General features: G+C 50.2%; 2 protein-coding genes across 2 annotated transcripts in view; one reads left to right on the top strand and one right to left on the bottom strand.

The window, feature by feature from the left end:
• COPA (COPI coat complex subunit alpha) overlaps nt 1–12,959 on the top strand; it is a 33,659-nt gene extending 20,700 nt beyond the window's left edge. Inside the window, exons 19-33 of the mRNA XM_033174139.1 lie at nt 138–284; nt 711–900; nt 2,062–2,157; nt 2,694–2,782; nt 3,143–3,266; nt 3,508–3,597; nt 4,771–4,880; nt 5,648–5,725; nt 6,292–6,360; nt 7,515–7,651; nt 8,141–8,327; nt 9,071–9,181; nt 9,868–10,029; nt 10,821–11,015; nt 12,477–12,959. Of these exons, the coding sequence (XP_033030030.1) occupies nt 138–284; nt 711–900; nt 2,062–2,157; nt 2,694–2,782; nt 3,143–3,266; nt 3,508–3,597; nt 4,771–4,880; nt 5,648–5,725; nt 6,292–6,360; nt 7,515–7,651; nt 8,141–8,327; nt 9,071–9,181; nt 9,868–10,029; nt 10,821–11,015; nt 12,477–12,536 (1,845 nt within the window). The 3' untranslated portion in view covers nt 12,537–12,959. The remainder of the gene's footprint in view (nt 1–137; nt 285–710; nt 901–2,061; nt 2,158–2,693; nt 2,783–3,142; nt 3,267–3,507; nt 3,598–4,770; nt 4,881–5,647; nt 5,726–6,291; nt 6,361–7,514; nt 7,652–8,140; nt 8,328–9,070; nt 9,182–9,867; nt 10,030–10,820; nt 11,016–12,476) is intronic.
• A 1,074-nt stretch (nt 12,960–14,033) lies between these two features.
• MEN1 (menin 1) lies at nt 14,034–25,496 on the bottom strand. Its single transcript, XM_033174831.1, has 10 exons — nt 25,384–25,496; nt 23,164–23,614; nt 21,812–22,020; nt 20,499–20,627; nt 20,328–20,368; nt 18,277–18,364; nt 16,988–17,124; nt 16,286–16,424; nt 15,391–15,564; nt 14,034–14,546 (listed from the first exon to the last, which is right to left on the bottom strand). Exons 2-10 carry the CDS (start codon nt 23,597–23,599, stop codon nt 14,115–14,117), a joined length of 1,785 nt encoding a protein of 594 aa, XP_033030722.1. The 5' UTR covers nt 23,600–23,614; nt 25,384–25,496; the 3' UTR covers nt 14,034–14,114.
• Between the last annotated feature and the right edge of the window lie 431 nt (nt 25,497–25,927).

The raw sequence follows: 25,927 nt of genomic DNA, 5'->3' as shown, positions 1-25,927 counted from the left end.
ACATTGACTTGAGCCTCGTTTCCCTCCAGATCTCCTTACCGCCTGCCACGTGTGATAGCCATTGTGCTAACCTAGGATTTATTCCCTAAATGCGTGACTGCGCCCTCATTTGTCCCCTGGCCTCCTTCCTGTTCCAGGTGCTCCACATGGTGCGGAACGCCAAGCTGGTGGGCCAGTCCATCATCGCCTACCTCCAGAAGAAGGGCTACCCTGAAGTTGCACTCCATTTTGTGAAAGACGAGAAGACTCGGTTCAGCTTGGCTCTCGAATGCGGCAACATTGAGGTGAGACGTGGCGCCAGCTCTCCTCCAGCCATCTCCAGGAGGACTTGCATGCAGATCTAAGACTTAGAGGTGTCTCTCACAAGGGTTCCATGCTTCCTCCCCCCCCCCCCCAACAATCTGTAACTAGCTAGGTCTTTAGTTAAGCAAATCCACTCCTTCATTCCAGCGTTGTCTCCTTTCTTTTTTAAAAAAGCAAACTTGCCTTTTATTGGCAAATTCTGTCCCAACATTTGACTGCTAAGCCATAAAATGCTAAATCTTCCTCTCTGTAGCTCAGTGGTGGAGCATGAAGGTTCCAGGTTCTGTCTTTGGTGAATTTTTACTTGCATGATCTCAAGAAGCAGGGCTGGGAACGGCCTCTCTGCCCTGCCCCCTTGGAGTTGTCTAGGTATTAACCTGAGGGCCATGTTTTTGGTGCTCTTTTAGATTGCTCTGGAGGCAGCCAAAGCCTTGGATGATAAGAACTGTTGGGAAAAACTGGGGGAAGTGGCCTTGCTCCAAGGGAACCACCAGATCGTGGAGATGTGCTACCAGCGCACCAAGAACTTCGACAAGCTCTCCTTCCTGTACCTTATTACGGGCAATCTGGAGAAACTGCGCAAAATGATGAAGATAGGTTGGTCTCTACAACGAATGGCTCTTCCAGCCCATATGGAGCCAGAAACTTTTGATGGTTCAGAAATGTATTACAAAAAATATATATAATTGCATGCAACAGACTGGCCACCTTTGCCGATCATGATAAAGCTGGATTCCTGCCTTGTCTCAGTTTACTGTAAGCCAGCAGAACACGTCCTGTTCCACTCCTCCTTTCACCCAAGGGCACAGAACTGACTAGGAAGCAGCGGCAGAGGAAGCTGCTTGGGTGCCTGGGGCAGCTCACCCAGGGGCAGGGCGAGCCACCCATAGGGGTGGGGCACACCCAGGGGCCTCCGGAGTCTGCCTGTCTCCTCCCATTCAGCCACCCTACAGCTGGGGGGGAGGCAGCGGGCGGACCGTTTGGGCAGCATGGAGCCTGTAGGCGCTTAAGTGTGAGTGCCGCCCGGCATTTTGTCACCCCCCTCTGGTGACAACCGGGGCAGCCCACACCCTGCTTCCTCTGCCCCTGCTAGGAAGGGATAACTTGATGGGACATCTGAACCCAGGATCCTGTTTTGTTGCTGGCCTATGCTCCTGGTTTATATGGAAGCAACACGCCAGGATTTTGGGTGCGGACATAAGCCATCCCTTCCTGCTATGTTTTTCTCTGCTTTTCTCTGAAGGGAAGAGCGAAGGGGCTCCGTGTACTAGCAAACTACTCATTCACAACGAACCCAGAATAAGTAGAGAGTTCTGACTTGCTGTGTGGGAATGCAGCCTCCCGCCTCTCTCGCAGCATGATCACAGCTGCTGATATTTGGCCCTCTCAAAATGTTGTGACTATTGGCAAGGACTGGGAAATGGTGTTAACCTCATAACAAGACACATCCATCCTATCCCAGTGTAAGGCAAACCACGTGGAATCCTAGACATGGAAGGTTCTTTGTAGGCTGACTACTGACCACCAGCCTTGATGCAGGGGGAGAAAGCAGGACGAAATGCGTAGTAATGGGAGGTGGCTGCCCTTTTGCAACTCAGGAATCGACTTCGGGTTGGGAGAAGGGAGATTTGTAGCAGCAGCAAAGGCAGCAGCAGCAGCCAGGAATGCTACAGTGAGCTAATGCTTGGGGTGAAACTCCTGAGTGAGAGTTGGGTGTGAAGGTGACCCATTTCCCCCTTCCCTTGTTCTTTGTTGCAGCCGAAATCCGGAAGGACATGAGCGGCCACTACCAGAATGCCTTGTACCTTGGGGACGTGGCGGAGAGGGTGAGGATCCTGAAGAACTGTGGACAGAGTGAGTAAGCTGGCAATGTGAGCTTTGGGATTCCTAGAAAAACGAGCACAGTTTCTGTTAACAAGAGCACAAGAGGAGCCTGCTGAATCAGGCCAGTGGCCCACCTGGTCCAGCATCCTGTTCTCAAAGTGGATAACCAGGTGCCCCCTTATGAGAAACTTGCAAGCAGAAGCTGAGCCCAAGAGCCCTCTCCCCTTCTGTGGCTTCCAGCAGTTGGTATTCCGAAGCATTGCTGCCTCCCAACTTTGGAGACGGGGCATAGCCATCATGGGTAGTAGCCACTGGTAGTCTCTTGATGAATTTGTCCAGTCCTGTTTTAAAGCCACCCAAGTTGGTGACCACCCACAGGAGAGAGTTCCATCGTTCAACTAAGAGCTGTGCGAAGACTTCCCTCCCCCTGCCCCCCCCCGCCAAATCCCACCCTTTCCAGGCCGAACAGGGTAGCAGCTATGGAGCTGTTTCCATTTGCATGACCAGACTACTCTGGAGAGCCTCCCTTCATCTTGACCTTTCTCTTGCTTGCTTGTCTTCATCAGAGTCCCTGGCCTATCTGACAGCTGCAACCCATGGCTTAGATGAGGAAGCAGAGAGCCTGAAAGAGACCTTCGACCTGGAAAAGGAAACGGTTAGTGCAGGACTATGGGCAGGCTGGATTTGGTTGGCATGCCGTTCTCCCTTTGCCTAACGCTGGTGGAAGAATTTCAGTCTGGGGGCAGGAGTGGGCGCTTACAACTCTGTAGCTTACTAGACCTATTGACCCAAGTCTCTAAGGTTGCATCGCGAACCCCCGGCTCTGCATCTCATAATGCATAAGCATTATCGCCCACCTGCTTGCAGTTTGAAGCTTTCTCCCAAACTGCCCCTGGGCTGCAATGGCTGTGTGGCTCCCTGCCTAATTCCCAGTCAGCCCCTTCCTTGTCCCTGTGGAGAGTCTGCAAATTTACGTGGAGGGTTGAAAGTTCTTTGTTTCCTCTTCTTCTTCCAGATCCCAGAGATAGACCCCCATGCACAATTGCTCCAGCCGCTTGCTCCCATCATGCCCCTGGACACCAACTGGCCTCTGCTCACTGTCTCCAAGGGCTTTTTTGAAGGCACAATTGCCAGCAAAGGTAAGGAGGCCGGGACATTGTTACTGGCAGGCTTCCCCTTTCTCAGATTTTGCAGGGGGGGTGGGGAGTGGCAGGGGCTCCCAGGTATTGAGGCTGCTCCTGCCGGTGGCTGCTGCTGTCCTCTGTGGAGGCCAGAAATGGCCGCTGTCAAACAGGGCCACTGTACCGCAAGCTGTGCCTGTTTCTTGAGGCTGCAGAATCCCACCACAAGACAAATCGGTGATCTTGTTCTTCTCTGCAGGCAAAGGAGGCGCGTTGGCTGCTGACATCGATATAGACACAGTAGGCACCGAAGGCTGGGGAGAAGATGCTGAGCTGCAGCTGGATGAAGGTGAGAGCTCAGCAGTGAAATCCCATGAAAGCCAGGTTTTCTTGGCTGCTTGCTGGTTTAAGGTCGTATACCATCCTTCGTCAGAAGGCCACAACATGCAACGCACATGTCGCTGTGTAGTATCTGTACAACATAAAAATTGAAACAATCATATGAATTTGATTTTAATACTACGGGCTGCATTATACGATTCTTGTAACAGCAGCAGCATCAAAAATAAGAAGAGAAAATCAGCAGCAGGGTGTTTAAAGTACGAAAGCAGTGCACAAATCCTGAGTCTTCTCTCTATCCAAAGGTAGTTCTTAATCCTGGCCAGCCACAGAAAATGACAGACCCTCCCAGCTCTCTCCAGGGAGCTTTCCTTCCCTCTCCCGGGACTCAGCTATACAGCTGCAAATAAAACGTTTTTGTCAGGGGTTTGTCCCAGGCTCAGCGCAGGGTGGTGGAAGGGCTCTTGGGATGCTACAGAGAGCCTCAGTCCCAGCTGATCAGTAGCACTTCCTCTTCCAGCAGGGGAGACAGCGATGTCTCCAGTAGGGAGGGGGAGGCAGCCCAGGGAACTGAGAGCCGAGGCTCTGGGGATGTTGGAGAGACCCTGCACTCCCCTCATGCAGAGGGAGAGGAGAGAGACACGCCATTTCCGTCATCCCAAATGCATAGAGGTGTGAAACGAAAAGAGGGGAGGCGGGGATTTTGTATACTGAAGCTCTTATGTTGGGGTCAGAACTGGAAGGGGCCACTCCCGGATTCTGCAGACGGTTGATACAGACATGAATTTTTAAGCTCTGCACTGTACATAGTATGCACAACAAAACTACTAAAGGAACGGCTGCAGTTTTGCCTGGTTACTCATGAACAACCATCCAAGGACCTTACAGTTTTGAATGCGTTGTAAAGTGTAATTTAGAATTGGCACACTAGATGGCAACAGTGAGCTACAGCAAATTGAATGCATTTTTCAAATTCTTTAAAAAAAATATTCACATTGTTTTTAATGCGTGTAGATTCCACCTCAGTCTCTCACTCTCTGAAGCTTTCCTGGTTTGCATTACGTAATAAAGGTGTTTCCTTGCCACCGCTTACCAATGAAGCAACCCAACCCTTCCTGTTTTTGTATGGGGTGCATGTCGGCTCTTCTTAAACTCCCCCAATCCGCGCTCTGTCCCCTTACAGATGGCTTTGTGGATGCTGGGGAAGGTTTTGGAGACGAAGCCCTGGCTAAAAGCCAAGAGGAAGGAGGTGGGTGGGAAATCGAAGAGGACCTGGATCTTCCCCCTGAACTGGTAACTATGGGTTTCATTCATTTTAACTGGTGGGGTGTATTGCAGCAGGACTGGAGGGGAGGGGAGACTAAAAGCAAATGCTCACCCATCTCGCCTTAAGTCAGTCTCACTCTTGGCCCATTGAGTCTGGACTATTTTCTTCCCAGCAGCCGCTCTCTAGGATCCTAGATTGTGAGGGGCTTTTTCCCTTTACCTGCTGCTGCCCCAGTTCCCCTTTACCTGGAGGCTCCAGAGATGGAATCGGGGACGTCGTGCATTCAAAGCATGAGCCGCCCCATGTCTGAGCTCTGGTTCCATCGTCTGAGAGCATGTTTGTCATTGACTACCACATGAGCTGTGTGAAACCTCCATGTGTGGGCGCAGTCTACCTCTCAGATATCTTCATGCACTGGAACGTGGGGAACAGAAGCATGCATGTGTGGGAAAGATGGGGAGTAGCGGGATAGCTCAAGTCAGTAAAAGCATGCAGATTTTAATCTCAGGGTTGTGGGTTCGAGCCCCATATTGGGCCAAAAGATTCCTACATTTCAAAGGGTTGGAAGAGATGACCCTCGTGGTCCCTCCCAGTTCTTCTGTGATCAGACATTCGTTGTCGTGTTTCACCACTGGTGTGAATGAGGAAAAGCCACTGTTCACGTTGCAGCAGGTGCCATAGTAGGAAAGGAAAACAGGATGGAAGCACTAGCATTGTAACCAGGAAAACTTCCATGTCTGAATGCACCCTAACTGTCCCTCCTTCTCTCTCCCCCCACTCACGTTTCTGCTAGGATGTTCCTGGTGGTCTCGCTGGAGAGGCAGAAGACGGCTTCTTTGTGCCGCCCACCAAAGGCACCAGCCCTGCACAGGTAGGAGGGCATCTGTGCTGAGGCACAAGACTCTTTGAGACCGGGCAGCAGACAGTGCCGAGCCCTACAAGTAGCAGAGAAAAGGGGGGTGGTTGGGGGTGGGCAGGGGCTTGACGCTTTCCTGCATTTCCCCCCAAATGCAAGTGCTGCTCCCAGACAAGCCGGCTGCAACAAGAAGCACGCAACTGAAACTCCCATTTAAAAAAATTAATCCAGAAGGCTCTGCCGGGTGCGGAGTCCGCTGCAGCGAAACCATCCGAGGAGTCTCATGACACCTCAAAGGCGAATCAGTGCATTGGTCCTCAAGGTGCTGCAAGACATGCTCATTTTGAAAGTGTAAAAGACGGGGGGGAAAGCAACAGGAGGAGCTAATTTCTGAAGGCTGAATTGAAAAACATGGCCAGACTTTCAGAGCTTTCGAAAAACAAAAACAAAAAAAACCAGGCAGATCCTTCAGCACCCTTGGGCGGGTTCCTGTCTCCCTGCGGTGGAGGATAAGTTCACCTCCACAGATCCTCCCGATTTCTGTGGTTCTAATTGGATCCCTTTCTTTTCTCCCTGCTTAGGTCTGGTGCAACAATTCCCAGCTTCCAGTTGATCATATCCTTGCTGGCTCTTTTGAGACAGCTATGAGGGTGAGTTGGCTGGGGACAATGTCTCTGCACTGGCCTTTTTTTCCTTATACAGAGTGTTGGAACTTTGGGGCACGCGTCACAAGTTGGGGTTCGTCTTTGCCACAAAAGCCTTGTCCCCTGTGAGCCTTGCTTCCTTTCAGAGGGGTTGTGACTTCTTGCCTGTCTTAACTTGAGCACAGTTCTGTGCGGAAATGGTTGATTTGGACGCCTGCACAATGTGACCTTTAAAGGATGTTGTTATTTTTATTTATTTAACTTACTAGATGCTTTTTTTTATTTTACAAAAGTGACTCAAAGTGACTTACAAGAATTGCATTTACATTAAAACCAGTATAAATCAAAGAAAAACCTGAAACACATTCATATTTTTAAAAGGCAGGATTAAACCCAGTGGAAGAGGCCACAGCTAATTATAAACCAAAGGCCTGGCGGAAGAGAATTGCTTTTGCCTTGTGCCTGTAGAAAAGTAGTGATGGTGCCAGGTGAGCCTCCCCAGGGAGAACATTCCACAAGTGAGGAACCACCACTGAAAAGGCCAGTTCTCATGCTGCCACCCTCTGGACCTCCAATGGAGAGGGCACACAGAGAACGGCCTCAGGTGATGATTGCAGGGTCCAGGTTGGTTCATATGAAGAAAGGCAGACCTTGAGGTATTGAGGTCCTGCTCCACATAAGGCTTTATAGGTCACAAACAGCGCTTTGAATCAGGCTTGGAAACTAACTGGCAGCCAACACAGTTGGGCCAGGATTGATGTTAGGTTCTCAGGCCATCTTGCTCAGGCACCCCCAAACTCTGCCCTCCAGATGTTTTGGGATTACAATTCCCATCACCCCTGACCACTGGTCCTGTTAGCTAGGGATGATGGGAGTTGTAGTCCCAAAACATCTGGAGGGCCGAGTTTGGGAATGCCTGATCTTGCCCCAGTGGGCAAATTCGGCAGCACCTGCAATTTCCAAACTGTCTTCAAAGGCAGTCCCAAGTATAATGCATTGCAGCAACTTAGCCTAGTTACGGCAAGCCAAGTGATAATTTTAGAGCAGGGGAGAAAAATGAGAGAAGGGGAGGGTCTGTGCAGCAGAACTTGGTTGGGAAGCATCTGGGAGCCCCCACCCACCTGGTAACACCACCTTTCCCACTCCCCTTTCCTCTGCAGCTTCTCCATGACCAGGTGGGAGTGGTCACATTTGCCCCCTACAAACAGCTGTTCCTGCAGACCTACGCCCGGGGGCGCACCACATACCAGGCTCTTCCCAGCCTCCCCACCATGTATGGATACCCCCATCGCAACTGGTAGGTGTGAGTGCCCTTGTTCTTCCTGCCGTGACTGGCGGCTGCACTTGGTTGTGGGACGCAGGTGCTCGCCATGAGCTCTCTAGTTTGCTAGCAGGAAATGGGCTTTGCCATGACCTGCCCCTGGCTGCCTTCTGCATGCATGAATGCGGGAGCAGGGCTGTTGGCTGATGCTTAACATCAAACAGAGGGATCTTGTGAGATGCTGCATAGCGTCATACCCACTGTTTGTCATACTCAAAACAGACTCATCAACATTAGTGGCCATTAACTTAGGTCCATTAATTCCGACGGGTTTACTCAGCCAAGCTTGCTTGATGTCCATCCAATAATAAGCAAGTCCTTGGAACATCCCTGCATCCCCCTTCCTTGACCAGTTTTACCCCACATCCGGTTTTAACCCCTTTTGCTCTGGAATTGGCTAATGTAACATTGTGCTTCAAGCATCTGTCAAAAGGCCTGTCCTCACACAGCCTCCTCATTTTCTAGGAAGGATGCTGGCTTGAAAAACGCGCTCCCGGCCGTGGGACTGAAATTGAATGACTTGATCCAGCGGCTGCAGCTGTGCTACCAGCTCACCACAGCTGGCAAATTTGAGGAGGCTGTGGAGAAGTTCCGCTCCATCCTCTTAAGTGTGCCGCTGCTTGTGGTGGACAACAAGCAGGAGATCGCAGAGGTGAGCCCCACCCCACCGTCGTTCATTCACATCTTCCAAGGCAGACTCGGCCCGCTTGCTTTCTGTTCATAAAAAGAGAAGCCTTCTTGCATGTTTCCCAGAAGTGTTGTGGCGCTGTGATCTAAACCACTTGGCGGTTCAAATCCCCACAACAGAGTGAGCTCCCATTGCTCTGTCCCAGCTTCTGCCAACCTAGCAGTTTGAAAGCATGCCAGCGCAAGTAAATAAATAGGTACCGCTGTGGCGGGAAGGTAAACGTCATTTCCGTCTGCTCTGGCACTCGTCACAGTGTCTGGTTGCGCCAGAAGCAGTTTAGTCATGCTGGCCACGTGACCCGGAAAGCCGTCTGTGGACAAATGCCAGCTCCCTCAGCCTGAAAGCAAGATGAGCGCCACAACCCCATAGTCGCCTTTGACTGGACTTAACCGTCCGGGGTCCTTTACACCTTACTGTACTAAAAGAACACCACCCTGATTCTGCACTGAGACAAACTCTAATCCATTGTGCAGATCAAGTGTGTTGGCAATGTTGTTGCACCAGCCATCCACTCATTCTCCTCTGCTCAGGGGTATAGGGTAGCCTGAATGGCCCACCCCAACAGCATTAAATTTGCTCTCTCCCTACATGCCCCCCCTCCAAATTGCCTGCTTTTATTTGAAGCTTTACAAAGCACCGCTCCCCAAATTTTCATCCTCTGTTTGTAGCTAATGTGCCCTGGCTCGTTCGTTCTTTTGTTCTGACAGGCGCAGCAGCTGATCGCCATCTGCCGAGAGTACATTGTGGGGCTGTCCATGGAGATTGAGAGGAAGAAGCTGCCCAAGGAGACCCTGGAAGAGCAGAAGCGCATTTGCGAGGTAGGGCAACCCCCCCTCTCTCTCCATGACCTCACGCCAAGGGTGCAAACATTGGGTTACCAAAACCATCCTAGCTGTTACAGTCTGCCAGAAGGCAACACTTGTGCAACTCTCTGTGGACAAGAGCACCAATAATTGGCTAAAAGATCAAATGAACACCATTAACTCCTATCATGGGTGGCCAACCCCCAGTTCAGGAGCCTGATCTGACCTTTCCAAGCAACTGGCTCAAGACCCTACTAATTTTGGCAGTGATGGCAGCAAAAAACTGCCACCACTGCCCCACAGTCCCTGGAGAGTTGGTCAAAGCTGAAAGCAGGCCTTGGGCCAAAAAGGGTTAGCCATTTCTGATGGCAAGTTCAGAAAGCAGTTGCATTTGTGGGGCAACCCTTAACACAGTGGATGCAAAGACCCCCCATCATCTTCTCCAAAGTCTGACCTTAATGGTGCCATTGTTTCATGAGTCCATCTCACGTATTACCCTGAGTAGGAGCAGCCCTCCAAGACCTCAGACAGAGGTCATTCATTGCCTTGGCACCTGAAGCCTTTTAGCTGGCAATGCAGCATCCATGCCGCATGCAAAAGAGCTGCCCTATCGCTGAGCTGCAGGCCCGTCTCCTGCACAACTGAGCGGTGCCCCAACCAAAGCAAACTCCTTTTTGGAACTGCATCCTTCTGCCCAACAGATGGCCGCCTACTTCACCCACTCCAACCTGCAGCCCGTCCACATGATCCTCGTCCTTCGCACGGCGCTCAACCTCTTCTTCAAGCTCAAGAACTTCAAGACGGCTGCCACCTTCGCTCGCCGCCTCCTGGAACTGGGGCCCAAACCGGAAGTGGCTCAGCAGGTAAATTCCCGAAGAGCTGCTCAAAGCCGTCATCTTCATCGCCTTTGAGGGCTCTAACCACAAAGGGCAGAGGGTATTTTGAAGTGTAATAAACCCACATTGAGGTTCCGGCACAAGATGTAAAATATCTGAAGAATGATCCCTTGGCGCAGGAGTAGTGCTACTGTGACACAGGCCAACTTTGATGGATTGGGGGGGGGGGTCAATCACCTGATGGCATGATAGTTTCAGGTGACTGCCTACCTCTCAAATTTGACTTGTGGGGAGAGAGGTCTGCTTTGCCACGGTGTTCCATGCAATGCACTTCCAAGACAGCACCCAGCAGAATTTAACTTGCCTCCCCCTAGCTGATGAGCTGACTGGGTCAATCCTGTTAGCTGCAGAGGTCTGCTTCTCCATTGTGAAGGGCATGTCCTGGCATGTGCAGCACCCAGCAGGATTGCACTCTTCACTTGCCCGGCTGGTGAGCAGGGCGTGCACTCCTGCTGCCTGCAGGGGTCTACTGAGCCAGGCAGGATTGAAGCCCCACAGACCAAATCGCCCTGCAGACCAAGACTGGCCCGTGGGCTGGAGGTTCCCCGCCTCTTGCCTCTGTACAATTATGTAAAGTCCCTTTTTCAATTCTTTACACTCCAGGGGAATCTTTGTAGTCCTGGTAGGGAATGCGGGCAGTGCAGTCTTTCCCTTGCTCATTCTAAAGTGTTGAGGCAGAACATTCAGACTCCCAGGCCATCTATCCTGTTTCTCCTTAACAGCTGCTTAGTTTTCCTCTCTCTCCGCCACCATTGCAGACACGCAAAATCCTAACCGCGTGCGAGAAGAACCCCAGCGACGCCTACCAGCTCAACTACGACATGCACAACCCTTTCGACATCTGTGCGGCCTCCTACCGGCCCATCTATCGGGGCAAACCGGTGGAAAAGTGTCCGCTCAGCGGAGCTTGCTACTGTCCTGAGTTTCACGGCCAGATTTGCAGAGTCACAACTGTAAGTGCCACCTCCTTCCCTCCCATTACTGGGAGTAACTCTTTCCTTGGAGACTTTTCGGCCTCTTTTGGTTATCTCTTGGCAGCCTTTCTTGTGGTCTCCGTGGCGAGTCTAGGGCATCAAAGGTGTCCACATGCTGCTGCCAGATGCTGTGTTTTGACAAAAAACAGGCTGAAGCATCACTCTATACATGCTGTAACTAGTAGGGTGGTAGTAATTAATACTAGTTACTACCACCCTACTAATACTAGTTACTACTAGTTACAGCAACTAGTTACAGCAACTAGTTTAGGGAAGTTTTAAATTGTGATATTTTAATGTATTTTAATATTTGTTGAAAGCCGCCCAGAGTGGCTGGGGAGACCCAGCCAGAGGGGCGGGTTACAAATAATAAAATTATTACTACTACTACTACTACTACTACTACTGCTATTAGTAGTAGTAACTACTACTACTACTACTACTAGTAACTAGTTGCTGTAACTAGTAGGGTGCACCACTTTCGAATCTGGGAGAGTACCTTCTCTTATTCCTCTATGCTTAAAAAAATCCACCTTACTACTACTACTATTATTATTATTATTATTATTATTTAGATTAGTAACCCAAGTAGCTCCCTTCTGCTTGCAAGGATAGTTAATAATCTTCCATCTGCAGTCTGACATGGCGCAGTCCGTTCTACCTCTGCCAGACTGTACCATCTCATTTTGCTGCATGTATAGATAAATCAGGCCTCAGCTTCCTCCTGTTGGGGTGGGAGCATTTATCTTCCCCTTCTCCCAACATTGAGAGGCCTGCTGGCTACAGGTTACTGCTGGAAGGCAGAATTTCTCTAGGCTAACCTGTGACCCTCCAGATGGTTGTTCGAGATTACAGCTCACATCGTTCCTGCCCACAGGCCATGGCTGGTGGGAGTTGGGAGTCCCAACGACGTCTAGAGGGCCAGTGGCTCTGCAGGAAGAGTTTCAGAGAGGAACTGCTGGCAACCTGTTGCCCCTGAATGCAGAGATGCCTCGATTTCCCCGCTGGTCTGGATTGGCTCACGTCACATCCTTCCTGAGCTCCTGCATCCCAGCACTTGCCAAGTTTTGCTGTGGGGAGGAGGAGAACTGCACATCCTCCTCTATTTTGCATGGCTCTGTGTAGATCATGACTCTCCTTAGTAGCCACCTGGATGGTGCGGTTATCAAAAGGTTTAACATCTTTGGATGGCTGTATCATCAGGCTGGCTACCCTGAGCCTGGCAAGACCTTGTTTTGAACCCAACACTTGAGATTCAGAGAGACACAGTGTGTCACATCCGTGGTCTGGAAGTGCTTAGAGGAGTGTGGGATTTCCCTGCTTTCTGAGGTTCAGAATGAAGCTCTCCCTGGAGCAGGACAAGGGGCTCTTGCCATATTAAGAGGACCCCTCGGTTCCCAGTCTAGGGGCCGCTAACTATGTCTTTGTTTGGCTATGCAGGTAACGGAGATCGGCAAGGATGTCATTGGCTTAAGAATCAGCCCCCTGCAGTTCCGCTGAGGCTGTCCTGTGACCAAGCAGCTTTCTACAGGCATCCAGTTTTTTCAAGTTCTACTTTCGGCTGCTGACCCTTGTACCTCCCCTTTTCTGCTACCATGAATACGCCCCCTTTCCACCTGTGCTCACCAGGCCCTCTTTGGAGCTGTTCAGAAGTGAATCCTCAGTCTCAAGTGTGCAGTCACAGCTCCCTCCACCCCTTTCCACGAGAATCTGGGGGATGGAATGGGCCCCTCCCAGGATCCTCCCAACTTTCCTGGATGTTTGTTGGGGATCAGGACTCGAAGATGCTACCAGAGACTGCAGTAATTGAGTTGTCTATTCATTAGAAGAGGCATTTGAGGTTTTGTATCTCATATGCAGGGGGCCAAAGAGTGAGGGGCTGAAACTCTACTCCACTCCTTTTTGTATTCTTCCCCCTCCCCCTTTCTCTGCCCCATCTCCTTGTTTTATTAACACTTAATAAAGTAAAATCACCCAAGGGGGAAATGAGAGGGTCGTGCTCATTGTGGTTTCAGAAATAAGTCTGTTAACATGAGAAGGCATGTGGCTGTTGGCGTAAATTTTCGGGAGGTGGAGGAAACCAAGGGGTGCATAGACCAGGTGATGATGTTTCGTTGGGGTGAGAGTGTCCTCAGGATGGATTGGTCATACAGAAACCATCTGCCTGCCCTTCAGGTAATGCCAGCTTTCTTTGCATTAGTCAGCAGTAGAGAAATAGCAGAATGGCTACGAGCCATGATGGTTGTATTATGCTGCTGAATGCCAGTCGCCCAAAAACCACAAGAGGGGAAGAGTGCTCTTCTGCTGGTTTTCCACTGTGAGAACATGATGCTGGACTACAGGTAGATGGGCTTATTGGCCAGATCCAACGAGCTACAGCTCCCTTTAGCCCTAACCTGTTGCTCAGGTCTGATGAGAGATGTAGCCCAATGAACAAGATGTCTCTAAATTGTATTTCCATCCTTTCACCTGTCCCCAAAGACGTAACATACCAGCATTTACACTGGAAACATGAATTGCTACAAGAAATTTATTTATTAAAAAAACCCAGCAACTTGAGATTTATTAAAATGTCCTTTTAGGAAAAAAACAACACCCTGTAAATTACTACAAATGACAGCAGCAGAGGCAGTGAGTCCCCTCTGCCTACCACTATTTCACACGCATTGATTTGTGCTCAACCCACAACTTTCTGGACACCATGAAAACTGCTAGCTGCCCCTTGTCTCTGGCAGGATTTGCACTCATGTCTGAAACCTCAGTTCCCAGGGAAGGGTTACAAGCGAAATCACAAGTGTTTCCAATCGCAACCCAGAGGAATCCTGCTTGCATTGCGACTCAAGCAGGGGGGGGCGCCAAGTTCTCCTGTCTCTGGGGAGCTGGGGGAGTGGAGAGCAAAACGTGGCTCTTCAGTATAGCTGGGAAGATTCTTGACAGACCTGCTTGGTGGCGCCCTCCCCCAAACTTGCTACTCCTGGCTGCTTGACAGAAGGACGTGAGCCGTAACCCTGGGTAGACTCTAGACAGGTCCAAGATACTGCTCAAGGAAAGGGCAGAGCTCTGCTGCCCCCAGCAGGCTCAGAGGGACTTGCGAGGCCGCTTGAGGAAGGAGAGCGTGTAGTCCCGGGGGGCCGAGGCTTTCTGCTTCTTCAGCTGCACCTGGGACTGAGCTGTCAGCTGCAGCTTGATGGCGCTCGAGTTGATCTTGGCTGCCACCAGCAGCTCCTTCATGCCCTTCATCTTCTCGCTCTGGAAGGTGAGGACGGGTCCTTCGGGAGGTGGGCTGGGGCCGCTGCTGGGCCTCTCCTCCTTTTCCAGGGGAGGCCTGTCCACTCGCTGGCTGGAACTGGGGCGCCGGCGCTCGGTCACTTTCTTGGGCAAGGGGGGCTCCTCGGGCTTGGACTCCCGGCGCGGACCCCTGCGGCGCCCCTCCCGGGGGTCTTCGCTGCCTTGGTCATCGTCCTCGTTGGCTTCTACCTCCCGACTCGCCAGGGTCACCTTCTGCCGCACCTGAGAGGGAGAGGGGAGGAGTCAGAAAGCCAAGGGCGCCCGTGGCACAAAGCTGAAGGCCGCTTACTGGATGACGAGGATGATGCCCGACCTATCTGATTGGGCTGTACACTTCCGGAACAGATTTAGTCACATCTAAATCTTGCCACCGATCTCTAGCTGGCATATTTTGACATCTAGAGAACAAGCGATGTCTGCCTGCCTGTTGATTTCACATGCAATTACTCTGCGAGTTTTTAGCATCTCAGCTGGGCGCTTAAACACTCTCCTTGTGCCTGTTAAACATGCATCTTAATTCATTTCATTATTTTTTTTACAAAGTATAATCATAAAAAATAAGAATAAAAATGTGCACCCCACCGCCGACACCATTCCATTGTAGCTATCCAACCTCCCAAAATTTCAACATCTCTTGGGATGGTTTCACCCCTTTCCGTTTTAAAAGTACAAATTCTACAACACCCTCCATATCTCCTTGAAATCATGTCTCTTGCATATTCCCCGCCTTACCTTAATGGCACATGTTAATTTATCATTAACAGCTATATCCTACACCTCTTTATACCATTCTTTTAATTCATTTCTATTCTTGTTATGCTGCTGATTTTCTTTTTCTTTTTTTGCTACATCCCACGTAACCCTCCCTTCTCTCCCGAATCTATCTGAATCCTGGTAACAATGGAGCTCCCTCTTTTCCAGCTAATACACACCCCATAGACACCACCTAGGCCCCACAAAGTCCCCTTAACATAGCTTGACGCCGGCCATCCCCACTCCACCCCGGTGCCACTTAAAATGCTCTGAACTTTACTCCCTGCAACCTGCTCTGCCACAAAGCACTCACCATCCCATCAAAACGGCTGAGGGACTGGACCAGGAATGTGGCCCATCCCACGTGGAGGACGGGCGTGGGACTCCCCTCTTCCCACTTGCAGATGCCGTCGTAGAAACGAAGGAGGTGGGCAAAGCACTCCGGGTCCTGCAGGGCCGAGCCGCCGCCTCCTTGCGATGGCGAAGCCTGGGCAAGACAAGGTCAGGTTGCTCGGTGAAGATATGCCACCCTGGCACCAACTGGGCCTCTCCCAATCAAGTCTGCCAAGGGCATTCCTTGCCCTGATCCAAGTCACAAGTGCCTCTCTCCCAACTCTCCTTTCTCTTTAAGTTTCTAAAAAACAACACCCACCGTTTTCTATTATCCCTGTGCCAAATCTCTTAGCCATACCCCAGCCAGCCTCCCTTTAGAAACTTTCCCCTCCACCCGCTAGAAAATCTGCTTCATATGCCTTCTTGCCATTTCACTAAAGGATTAATAACGTTTTTCTGCTCCACTCATCTCACCTTTTAAGAAGATGACCCCTCTATTTTCGCCTTGACTGGATGCCAATAACCCCTTTTCGGGCCTTTATGATTTCTCTCCAAGCTTCCAGTCCTCAGTGCAAAACGACACTTATCATTAACATCCCCTCGTGTTTTCCACCTTCCCTTCTTGTACAACTTCACAGGGTTTCCTGTGCCTTTGTTCTGCCTCCTTAGCTTCTGCAAAGTCCCAGCCCAATTTCTGCCGCACCTCCTGGAATTCCCACCCAGCTCCATCCGACAACTTTTCATTCCGCCTAATGATACTTTTCGTAACAGTGAAAAATAAATGGCAAACCCAGCAGAATTTCCTCCCCGGTTGACGAATGCCAGCAAGGCACAACATCCATCCTTTACGTCGCCTGTCTGCTCACCCGCCTTACCTCTCCCCTCTCGCCGGCCCCCTTCTCCTCAGCTGAGTCAGCAAGGCTGGCCACCTCTTTTAGCAAGTTGGGAATCACGTCGTTGGCCACATCAAAAAATTCCTTGTAGATCTCTTCATCTTCTCGACAGTAGTTATAACTGAGAGGGGGAGAAGAAAAGGGTGCAATGGCACCATCAGATAACAGCAGACGTGGGTCTTGTGTAGAGATATCTGGAGCCTCTGACAGCCCAACAAGAGGCATTTAACCACAGGCAAAAATTTCCCCATCACTGCATCTGCACCTTGGAATAAGCCTCTTGAGGAGCTGTTAGCCGCTGCCCACAGAGCAATCTTGTTCTCTTTGACAAACTCTGGAAAAGGGTTTTTTTCAGGAGAACTGAGAGTCCTGGACAAACCTGTCTTCCTCATCAGCAGTTGCCCCCTCCCCAAATAAAAGGAACTGAGAAAAGAATGCAATTTCATTTTACCCTTGACTGGAGGCCAAATGAAACCAGCACTGGATGAAACCACCAGGCTGCGGTAAACTCTACAATGACCAGGAGCTGCTCTCCGGGGCTTCAGGTACAAATATGTGCCGGCCCTTCTGGGAGATGCCGGGGACGGAACCTGGGGCCTCCTGCATTCAAAGCAGGGGTCTTGCCACCACGCTCCGCTTCCTCCCGTGGAAAAGGAAAGATCAATAGGATAGGAAGACACTCACTCTTGGATCACGGTGGCTGAATCAGCCCAGGCTTCCAGTGCTTCCTTGACGTTTTTGTTGCGGCAGTGATAGCCTGCCAGGTACATGTAGGGATAGATGTGCTCGTTGTGGTAGTACTGCTTGGCTGAGTTGATTCCCTAGAGGAAAAGCGGGGCGGGAGATAAGGTGGACAGCAGGAGCTGATCCATGAAGACATCCAGGCTCAGGTGTTTTGGGGAAACACCTAGGGCTGGGTGATACCTGCTTTTCAACATTGTGATATATCAAATGTCACAATATAAGAGTTTGGATTTGATATCCCGCTTTTCACTACCCGAAGGAGTCTCAAAGCGGCTCACATTCTCCTTTCCCTTCCTCCCCCACAACAAACACTCTGTGAGATGAGTGGGGCTGAGAGACTTCAAAGAAGTGTGACTAGCCCAAGGTCACCCAGCAGCTGCATGTGGAGGAGCGGTGACACGAACCCGGTTCACCAGATTATGAGTCTACCGCTCTTAACCACTACACCACACTGGCTGATATATCACGATGTCTGAGATAAAGATGGAGCTATGCAGAGGTATTGGCTGGCTTCAAGGTTTCTACCATATTGTGATTTTTGCATAGCGCACACACACACACACACGATTTGTGATATACTGCCAGGTCATAAATTATGAAACCAACATCATGACATGGACTACAAACCGGTTTTGGAGGATATATTAATATATTGCCCAGTCCTACACACATCCAGCTGTATCCAGAACAGCTTACAAACATTGTAAAAATTATCATCATCATCATTATCGGCACATACCCTTCCCCCTAAGGTCCCATGGCAGTGGCTTACAACACTTAAAACGAAACAATAATAGCAGTTAAAAACAAGTTACAACCACCGAAACAGGGGTAGGCAAACTAAGGCCCGGGGGCCGGATGCGGCCCAATCATCTTCTCAATCCGGTCCGCGGACGGTCCGGGAATCAGCATGTTTTTACATGAGTAGAATGTGCCCTTTTATTTAAAATGCATCTCTGGGTTATTTGTGGGGCATAGGAATTCGTTCATTTCCCCCCCTCAAAATATAGTCTGGAGATCGCGGTTCATCTCGGGGACAGGGGGATGGGACTGCCCCCCCTTTCACACACACACACACACACCCACAGATCTAGGTCATGCCCCACCTTCAACAGCTTTGCTTCAGGCAACGTGGTTTAGTGGTCAGACTAAGGTTTGTATCCCCTTCTTGGCCACAGTACTGCCAACCCCGACCTACCAGCACCCTTAGGAGCAAGTCGGAAAAATACCTGATGGTAAATGAAGAGGGGGTCTGGGCGGCCAGGGGTGGGCTCCAGCTCCTCAAGATCTGCCAAATTCCCCAGGGCCATTGGGTACCTGCAGGGGAAGCCAAGGGATCACTGAGGATGAGCAGAGGCGAGAGGAGGCCGAGGCTCCCAAGGGGACAATTTAAGAACACACAAATAAGAGCCCGAGGGCCTGTGGATTTGTGGTTGAAGACGGGGAGACAGCTCAGCCATCGTATTCACCATGATCTTCAGTTGTATTATCATTGCTTCATTTATTCCTTGCAATAAATTACCGTATTGGCCTGAATATATAAGCCTCACTTTTTTTTCCAAATTCCAACCGTGAAAAGTTAAAGTGCGGCTTAAATTCGCAATCTTACAAAAATTTGCTTTTTTACGGTATCACTGCTGAAACAGACATATGGTAAAACGGAACGGGTGTGAGTGCCTGCGGAATTTTAAGGGAGCGGCATATATTCGAGTATTGTCTTTTTTTCCTCCCCCCCCCCTGAATTTTAAAGGTGCGGCTTAAATTTGGGTCTGGCTTATATTCAGGCCAATACAGTACACAAGAAGAGAAGCCATAAAAATGCAATTAAAAACCACAACGCATCCAGTGCAGGGCATTACAATCGCTACAGCAGGCGGGGGGCGAGGCGGGGCGAAGCATTAAATGGACTGCTCAGCCGCTTGGTGATTTTTAAGAGGTCTGATTGGTTATCTCAATAAATATTTTCCACACATTCACATTCTATGCCAAGGAACTCTTTATATTCTCTCACATAGATGACATACACTCCACTCTTTGATCACAGACCCTCCAGCAGGAGGCAGTATCTGCACAGGTGATCTGAGCCGCTTTTAGGGGAGAATATATCACCCCTGAACAAACGTCAGAGTTTTCCCTTATTGCTGCTGAAATTGACTTCACAGGCTGTTTTGTCCCGCGCCTTAAGAATGTCTGCATCCCCTTCCCATATTGTTCTTTTTCTAATATTTTGTGTCTATTTCCATCAAAAGAGTGAGTTTCACTTTTTTGCTGTATCTAGCTAAGACCGACTTAAGAGCAGACCTACTGAAATCAATGGACTCGAGCTAGTCACAACTAAATTCCTGGCTGCTTTGGCTGCCTCCAACTCATGTGGCCGAGTCCTTCTGGGAATTACTCAGAAATAGCTGGAAGCTCCTCTAGAAAAGAGCAAGACTCCCTCTGCAGACCTCCGCAACTTATTATTATTATTTTTTACAAAAAAATATATATTCATTTTTCTAATTTTAACAACAATTAAACATATTCCCAATACATATTTTAGAGCACAATGTTGCATTGACTTCCCTGTTTCCCTCCTCATTGAGTCTGTTTTAGTACTTCTTTAGCAATTTTCATATTTTCATCTTTCTTTTATCATAACCCTAAACTCTTACATTTTCATCTTTTCTAATTTTGTTATCAATTTGTTCCTCATTTCCTTCAATATAACATCATATTAATCCCTTAGCCTAAAATTAATTCCCAAAGACACCCCTTTATTAAAACAACTTAAGAACATAAGAGCATAAGCAGAGTCTGCTGGATCAGACCAAGTCCTCTTTTAAAGCCATCCAGGTTGGTGGTGGTCACTGCCTCATGTGGGAGTGAGTTCCAAAGTTTAACTATGCGCTGCATGAGACTAAGAAAGACACAGATAAATGAAGCTGTTTGGGCTCTGTTAGCACCAGGATGGGGGCTGGATTCCTCTCCCTAGGGCAGGCATAGGCAAATTCGGCCCTCCAGATGTTTGGGACTACAACTCCCATCATCCCTGACCACTGGTCCTGTGAGTTAGGAATGGTGGGAGTTGAAGTCCCAAACATCTGGAGGGCCGAGTTTGCCTATGCCTGCCCTAGAGCTGCCTTCCCCAAATTGGGAAGACTACAACTTCCATCAGCCCCAGTGAGCGTGACAAAACATTGAGAGTTGCAAGTCAAGCAAGATCTGGAGGGGCCAAAGGTTCCTCTGCCTAATGATAGGGCCGGGCCCTGTGAGACCAGGCCCTCTCCAAAGTACTTACTTCTCCAGGTGGCCCAAGTCATAGAGAACCCACAGCAGCTTCTGCAAGGGATGGAAACAGAGAGGCAAGCATGAGAGGCATTCATGATATTGGTGATGGTGATGACATCTGCTCCAGTTTCTGCAAACTCCCACCAAAGGGAAGGCGGGAGGTCGATCCATGTCAGCTCACCTGTTGCAACTGCAGCAACTCCAGGCTATCCGAGTGCAAGTCGATGGAAGGGTTGATGGCACACACCATGAAGGCCACCTCCATCTGGCGGGTGCAGCACAGGTAGGAGCCCTTCAGGTACAGCCAGCTCTGCAAACGGGGAGGGAATTTTGCAGGTGAGGAGTCTGGGTGAGCATCAACTTTCCCATTGCAGGATCTTTCTTTCTTAGGATGGAAACTGGGATCTTCTGCACTCCAAGCAGATGATTCTGCCACCCATGAAACACAAAGACTTTGCCCTCTGCCAGGTCAGACTGTTGGCGCATCTACTCTACTATTGCCCATCCTGGCTGGCAGCGGCTCTCCAAATTCTCGGACTGAGGTGGGTCTTTCATATCACCAGGATTGAGCCAGGGGCCTCCTGTATCCTAACCAACATGCTCTACCACTCAGCTATGATCTCCCTCATTTCAGATATTTGCATAGGGTTGTGTGGCTGAAGGTATACTGGAGATCTTTGGTTTTTTAAAATAATAATAATAATAATAATAGAAAACCAATTTCTGGAGGGTGATTTATCACGATAGCGATAACAACCAAGCTGCCTCACTCAAGGAAGGATGTTGGCAATTCCCAGGTGGAATGGCAATGAACAAGAGAGGCACAAAGGCGTCCTTCTCATGCCCAGTGGCATAGCATGGGTTGCCAGCGTGTACATTCAACTGGCTAATGGTGTCTGTATCACCCAGGAGATTGCAGTCACAGAAATAAGAAGAGTCATCTGGAGAAGTCACTTCCTGGTTTGCATGGAAAAGCAGTTCTCAACTGAGCGCAGCAACGGAAGCATGCAGCTGTACTGAGGCAGCACCAGGTGTTGAAATATTGTGCCCCCTAACAAATTTGCAACTGAGGCAACCTCCCCTGTGCCCCCCCAACTACGCCACTGCTCACACCTTCCTTGTAAGCTTTCCAGAGACATTTGCTGGAAGGCTGACAGGCACATTGCAGCTGTGGCTGGGTCTCGCCAGGCAGCAGCACTAAGATAAGAATTTTCATGAAGGGGGCGGGAGTTGTATTTCACATTTACTGGTTGGTCAAATCCATGCACAATGGACCTATTCCCTAAATTACTTGAGATGCTCACATTGGCCGTATGAAACACACACATACTCCTCTAATAATGAAATGTGCACACTGTCTAAAGCTATTTTGCTCCTATGGAAGAAGTGGATGGAGTACAGAACCTGCAAGCTACAATCCATCTTTCCAGCTGCACCTGCCTCCTATGTGAAGACAAGAGGGGAACATCCTCCCTTCCTGAGCTGATATCTTACCCGTTCTGCCACCCCAGAGTTGACTGTTTGCCCACGCCGGTCCTCATTTCCTTTGCCGTGCCATGTCACCTCCGCGGTCTGCTCCCCATCCTTGCCGAACACCACCCAGGCGTGGTCCTCAGAGAGCGCCAGATGAACGTCCAGAAGTCCTAGGACCTGGCAGGCCCCCACAACTGCAAAAGCCACCCCAGAGCTGTCTAGTTTGGTGCCTGGTAAAAGAAAGAAAAGGAGCAGGACGTTCAGGACAGCTTGAAGAGCAGCGGAAAAACACTATTGCATCTGGATTAAAATAGGAGGCATGCAGCCACTCTTACATTTGTAAAAGAATTGTTTTTGGAGGGTGAAAGCTGCCCACCTTTGGAGAAGCACACCCGTGGCCTCTCTGGATGAACTGCTGTTATGAGCCAGTCCACTGCTTGGAAAGAGCCATGCCCAGAGCAGTACCTCCCACAGAGACACCCTGAGCTACAACATCTGAAAGCAGGTAATTCTGCTGTGCATGGAGTACTTAATGGTTCATGCCACACCCACTGCAGATGTTGGGCACAATTAACCTTCCTCCGCTGGCTAATAGCAGCTGGCTGCTAGGAGACAAAGCCAGGACAGTAACTCAAAAGGTGATGCAGTGGACAACCTCTTCCCTTGACCTTGCAGAAGCCTTTGATTAATTTATATTTATTTTTGAACAAACGTCAAATGAGCAATTTACTCCTGGCACCAGTTTTGAGCGTTAATTTTGCCAAGAGGCTTGTTTCTTGAAACTCCAGAAAACGGGAGACTGTAGCTTGTCTTGTAATACAAGCCAAAGATAATGCCACCCAAACAATATGGCAACACATCTAAGAGGACCAGCAAAGAGGACCAGGCCTTGCTCACTCTTCGTTTTCAAAATATCTGACATCCCCATCATATAGAGAGCCAGTAGAGTGCAGCAGTTAAGAGTGCTGGACAAGGACCTGCAAGGCCGGGGTTCGAATCCCTGCTCAGCTATGAAACTCGCTGGGTGACCTTGAGCCAGTCCGTGTCTCTCGCCCTAGCCTGCATTGCAGGGCTGCTGTGGGGATAGCATTTATTTGCTTATTGATTTATTAAATGTATAAACTGCCCTTCGATCATACGATCCAAGGGCGGTTCACAGAATAAAGTACAAGATAAAAACACAAGTAAATATTTGAATCAAAACAAAGCAAACAATATTGCCCCACCCAAATGGGGAGGAAGAGACCCAAGACTTCCTTGCAAGAAAGGGGGAACATAAATCTACTAAACAAATATAAATATATGCACGGCAACATGAGATCGGCAGCTGAGCACTTGGGACGGAGAGCAGAATGCTCCCTTCGTGGCCCCACCTGTGATGAAGCTGAACAGTGACTGGATGTGGGCCCGATCCTTGAAGTAGGAGCGGCTCAAGCTGTTCCAGATGACATCGGAAACTTTCTTGACAAGCTCCCGGGAAGAGTAGCCCTCTGGCCGTGGGTAGAGCGAGAGATCCACGGCTCCGCGGATTTGGGCAGTGAAACGGGCGTGCAGGGCCCCGATGATGCTCAGGTCAGCCACCGGGAAGTAGGTCAGGCTGTCGGGACCTTGGGCAGGCTCGAAACTGATGCCCGGCACGTTGGTGGGCAAGACGCGGTTGACGGCCAGGAAATGCTCCACGAAGCCCAAGACGAGCGAAAGCAGCACCAGGTCGGGCTGCTCCCGGCGAAGCTCCAGCTCAAAGAGGCGGACCACATCCGAGACAGAGCGCAGGGGGAAGAGAGCCTTCTGAGCACCCTTCAGCCCCATGGCCAAGGGGGCACGCTAGAGAGCAAGCAGAGAAGGAGGAGGGTCAGAATTAGCAGGGGGCAAGAGGGCAGTCCATGTAATTCAAATATGTTTTAGCCTAAGACAGAGATGGGGAACTTCTGGCTCAGCGCCAGCCACCATAGCCACTAATGGTCAGGGATGATGGAAACTGGAGTCCAGAAACATATGGCAGGGCACAGGTTCCCCACCCTGGTGTAACAGATGTCTGCCAGCTTTTAAAACCTAACAGCAGGAAATATCCATTCTTTCTCGGTAAGCACACAGTTGTTGTTGTTGTTGTTCAGTCGTTCAGTCGTGTCCGACTCTTCGTGACCTCATGGACCAGAGCACGCCAGGCATGCCTATCCTTCCCTGCCTCTCGCAGTTTGGCCTAACTCATCCAAATCTTCAATGGGGTCATGAATAAAGTAAAGCCAGAATAGATTTTAATCTTGTCACTGACTTAAATGCCCACTAGACCATTAGTGCGCGTGCCACATTGCCTTGCTTAGAGGCTGGGGGGAGGGAACCTACCACAAACTGGAGACCAGAAAGTGCAGAGCAGGAAGTTTCAGCCTAAGCGTAATCCTGGTTGAGGAATTTTGCAATGTCTGAGCTGCTTGAAAGCTCAGATCTGGGGCCTGGGGAGGTTTGGGGTAGCAAAATGGTTGAGAGCTTGTGTCAATGGGAATGTGGCAGCCCCACTGAGGAACAAAATAATCTGCCTCACAGATCTCCATCCGCTTTGGGAGTGAAGCGCTGCCAGAAAGGGTCACCTTTTGCTTGTAGTGCACCCCATGCTTGCGGGGAACCTGCTGCTAAATTATTATTTGGCAAATAACCAGGCTTGGTCTCCAGATGCAGCTGAACAACAACCCTTGTTACTACTTACCATTGGCCAGGCTGGAAAGGGGATGATGGGGTTTTGCAGTCCCACATCATCGGTGGACCAAGGCTGGGGAAGACCCCCTTTGTGGTGGGGGTCTCAGGCAGGGGTCTTTCCCCTGGAGATGCTGAGGATTGAATCAGCAACTTTCTCCATGCAAAACATCTGCTCCACTGATATACAACCCTTCTCCAATAAAGCTATGAACTCACGGGGTTGTATTCAGTGAGCCATTTACTAACTCTTAAGAGTTGGCTCTTCCCTCCTTCTCTGTCAGATGCAGACATAATACTGGCCTACTTGGGAGAACCGTTTTTTAAGGATTCTGCATCTGAAGGGCTTTGAACACGGAGGAAACACACTGTTCATTCATCACCAACCTGCTGCCCTCCAGATGATCTGGGCTGCAACTCCCATCACTCCCAGTCCTCTGTTTTTGCAGCCCAAAACACCTGCAGGGCATCAGACTGCCAAAGGCTGCACCACACGAATTCTTGACGAGGTGCACAAGCCCACAACCCTACAGTTTGGGAATACCATGTTGGGAGGGAGTAGAGCTCAACAGCAGAGCATCTGTCGCGCATGTTGCAGCTCTGCCATGTTCAGGCGGGAGGATGCGGTAGTAAGGAGATGCCCTGGAGAACTACTGCCTGCTCTGGGTTTGGCGGGCAAACGGAGCATCCGGGAGCTAAGGCAGCTCCCTACATTTTATAAACATGCTTCGACCCGTACCTGCGGGAAAAGCAATATCGCAGAACAATAATCCTCCGCGCGGGGGTGTTTTGATCGCACCCCTCCGCCTTCCCACCCACCCACCCACCCAAAACGATCAGCCACAACCTCATGCTGCACATGAAGGGGGCGGGGGGGTGAGAGAGAAGAAACGAGCAGCACCCACCCCAAGGCAGTTGCAATTTGCAGTTGCTCCTCTGCTGCACCAGGATCCTCGCAGGTGGGGAGCCGATGGCGGGGCTACATGCAGAACGGCGCCTTCCCAACACGCCCCCTCCGCCTCACCTCTCCAGCTCTCTCATTCGAATGCGCTCTTTCAGCCGTCCGTACCCCCGCCGCGCGCGCAGGGCAGCATGGGAGTTGAAGTCCAGCGTTCGCAAGGCATGCTGGGGGAGCTCCGGAGGCTTGCTCTGATCCACAGACTTATAGTATATAAAGTCATGCACACGTTGCTATATTCCGAGTTCATTTGACCCCTCCACACCCTCTCCGTCGCTTCCCTAGTAACGAGGGAAGGAAAGCAGCAAACCAGGGATGCATGCAAGGTGTTGTTTTTTTTTTAGCTTTGCTGCGTCTTCTCTCTCTCTCTCTCTCCCCCCCCCCCCGCTTCTCTCTAACTCGCGTCTTCCTTTTTTCGTTTAAATTTAAATCAGCGGCGGCGGTTTCGGCCGCCCTTTCTGCAACCGGAGGTGTGTTTTGCACCCCCCCCC

This window comes from Lacerta agilis, chromosome 17 (assembly GCF_009819535.1).
Source record: "Lacerta agilis isolate rLacAgi1 chromosome 17, rLacAgi1.pri, whole genome shotgun sequence".
Classification (NCBI taxonomy): domain Eukaryota; kingdom Metazoa; phylum Chordata; class Lepidosauria; order Squamata; family Lacertidae; genus Lacerta; species Lacerta agilis.
This window is presented reverse-complemented; position numbering and strand designations above follow the sequence as displayed.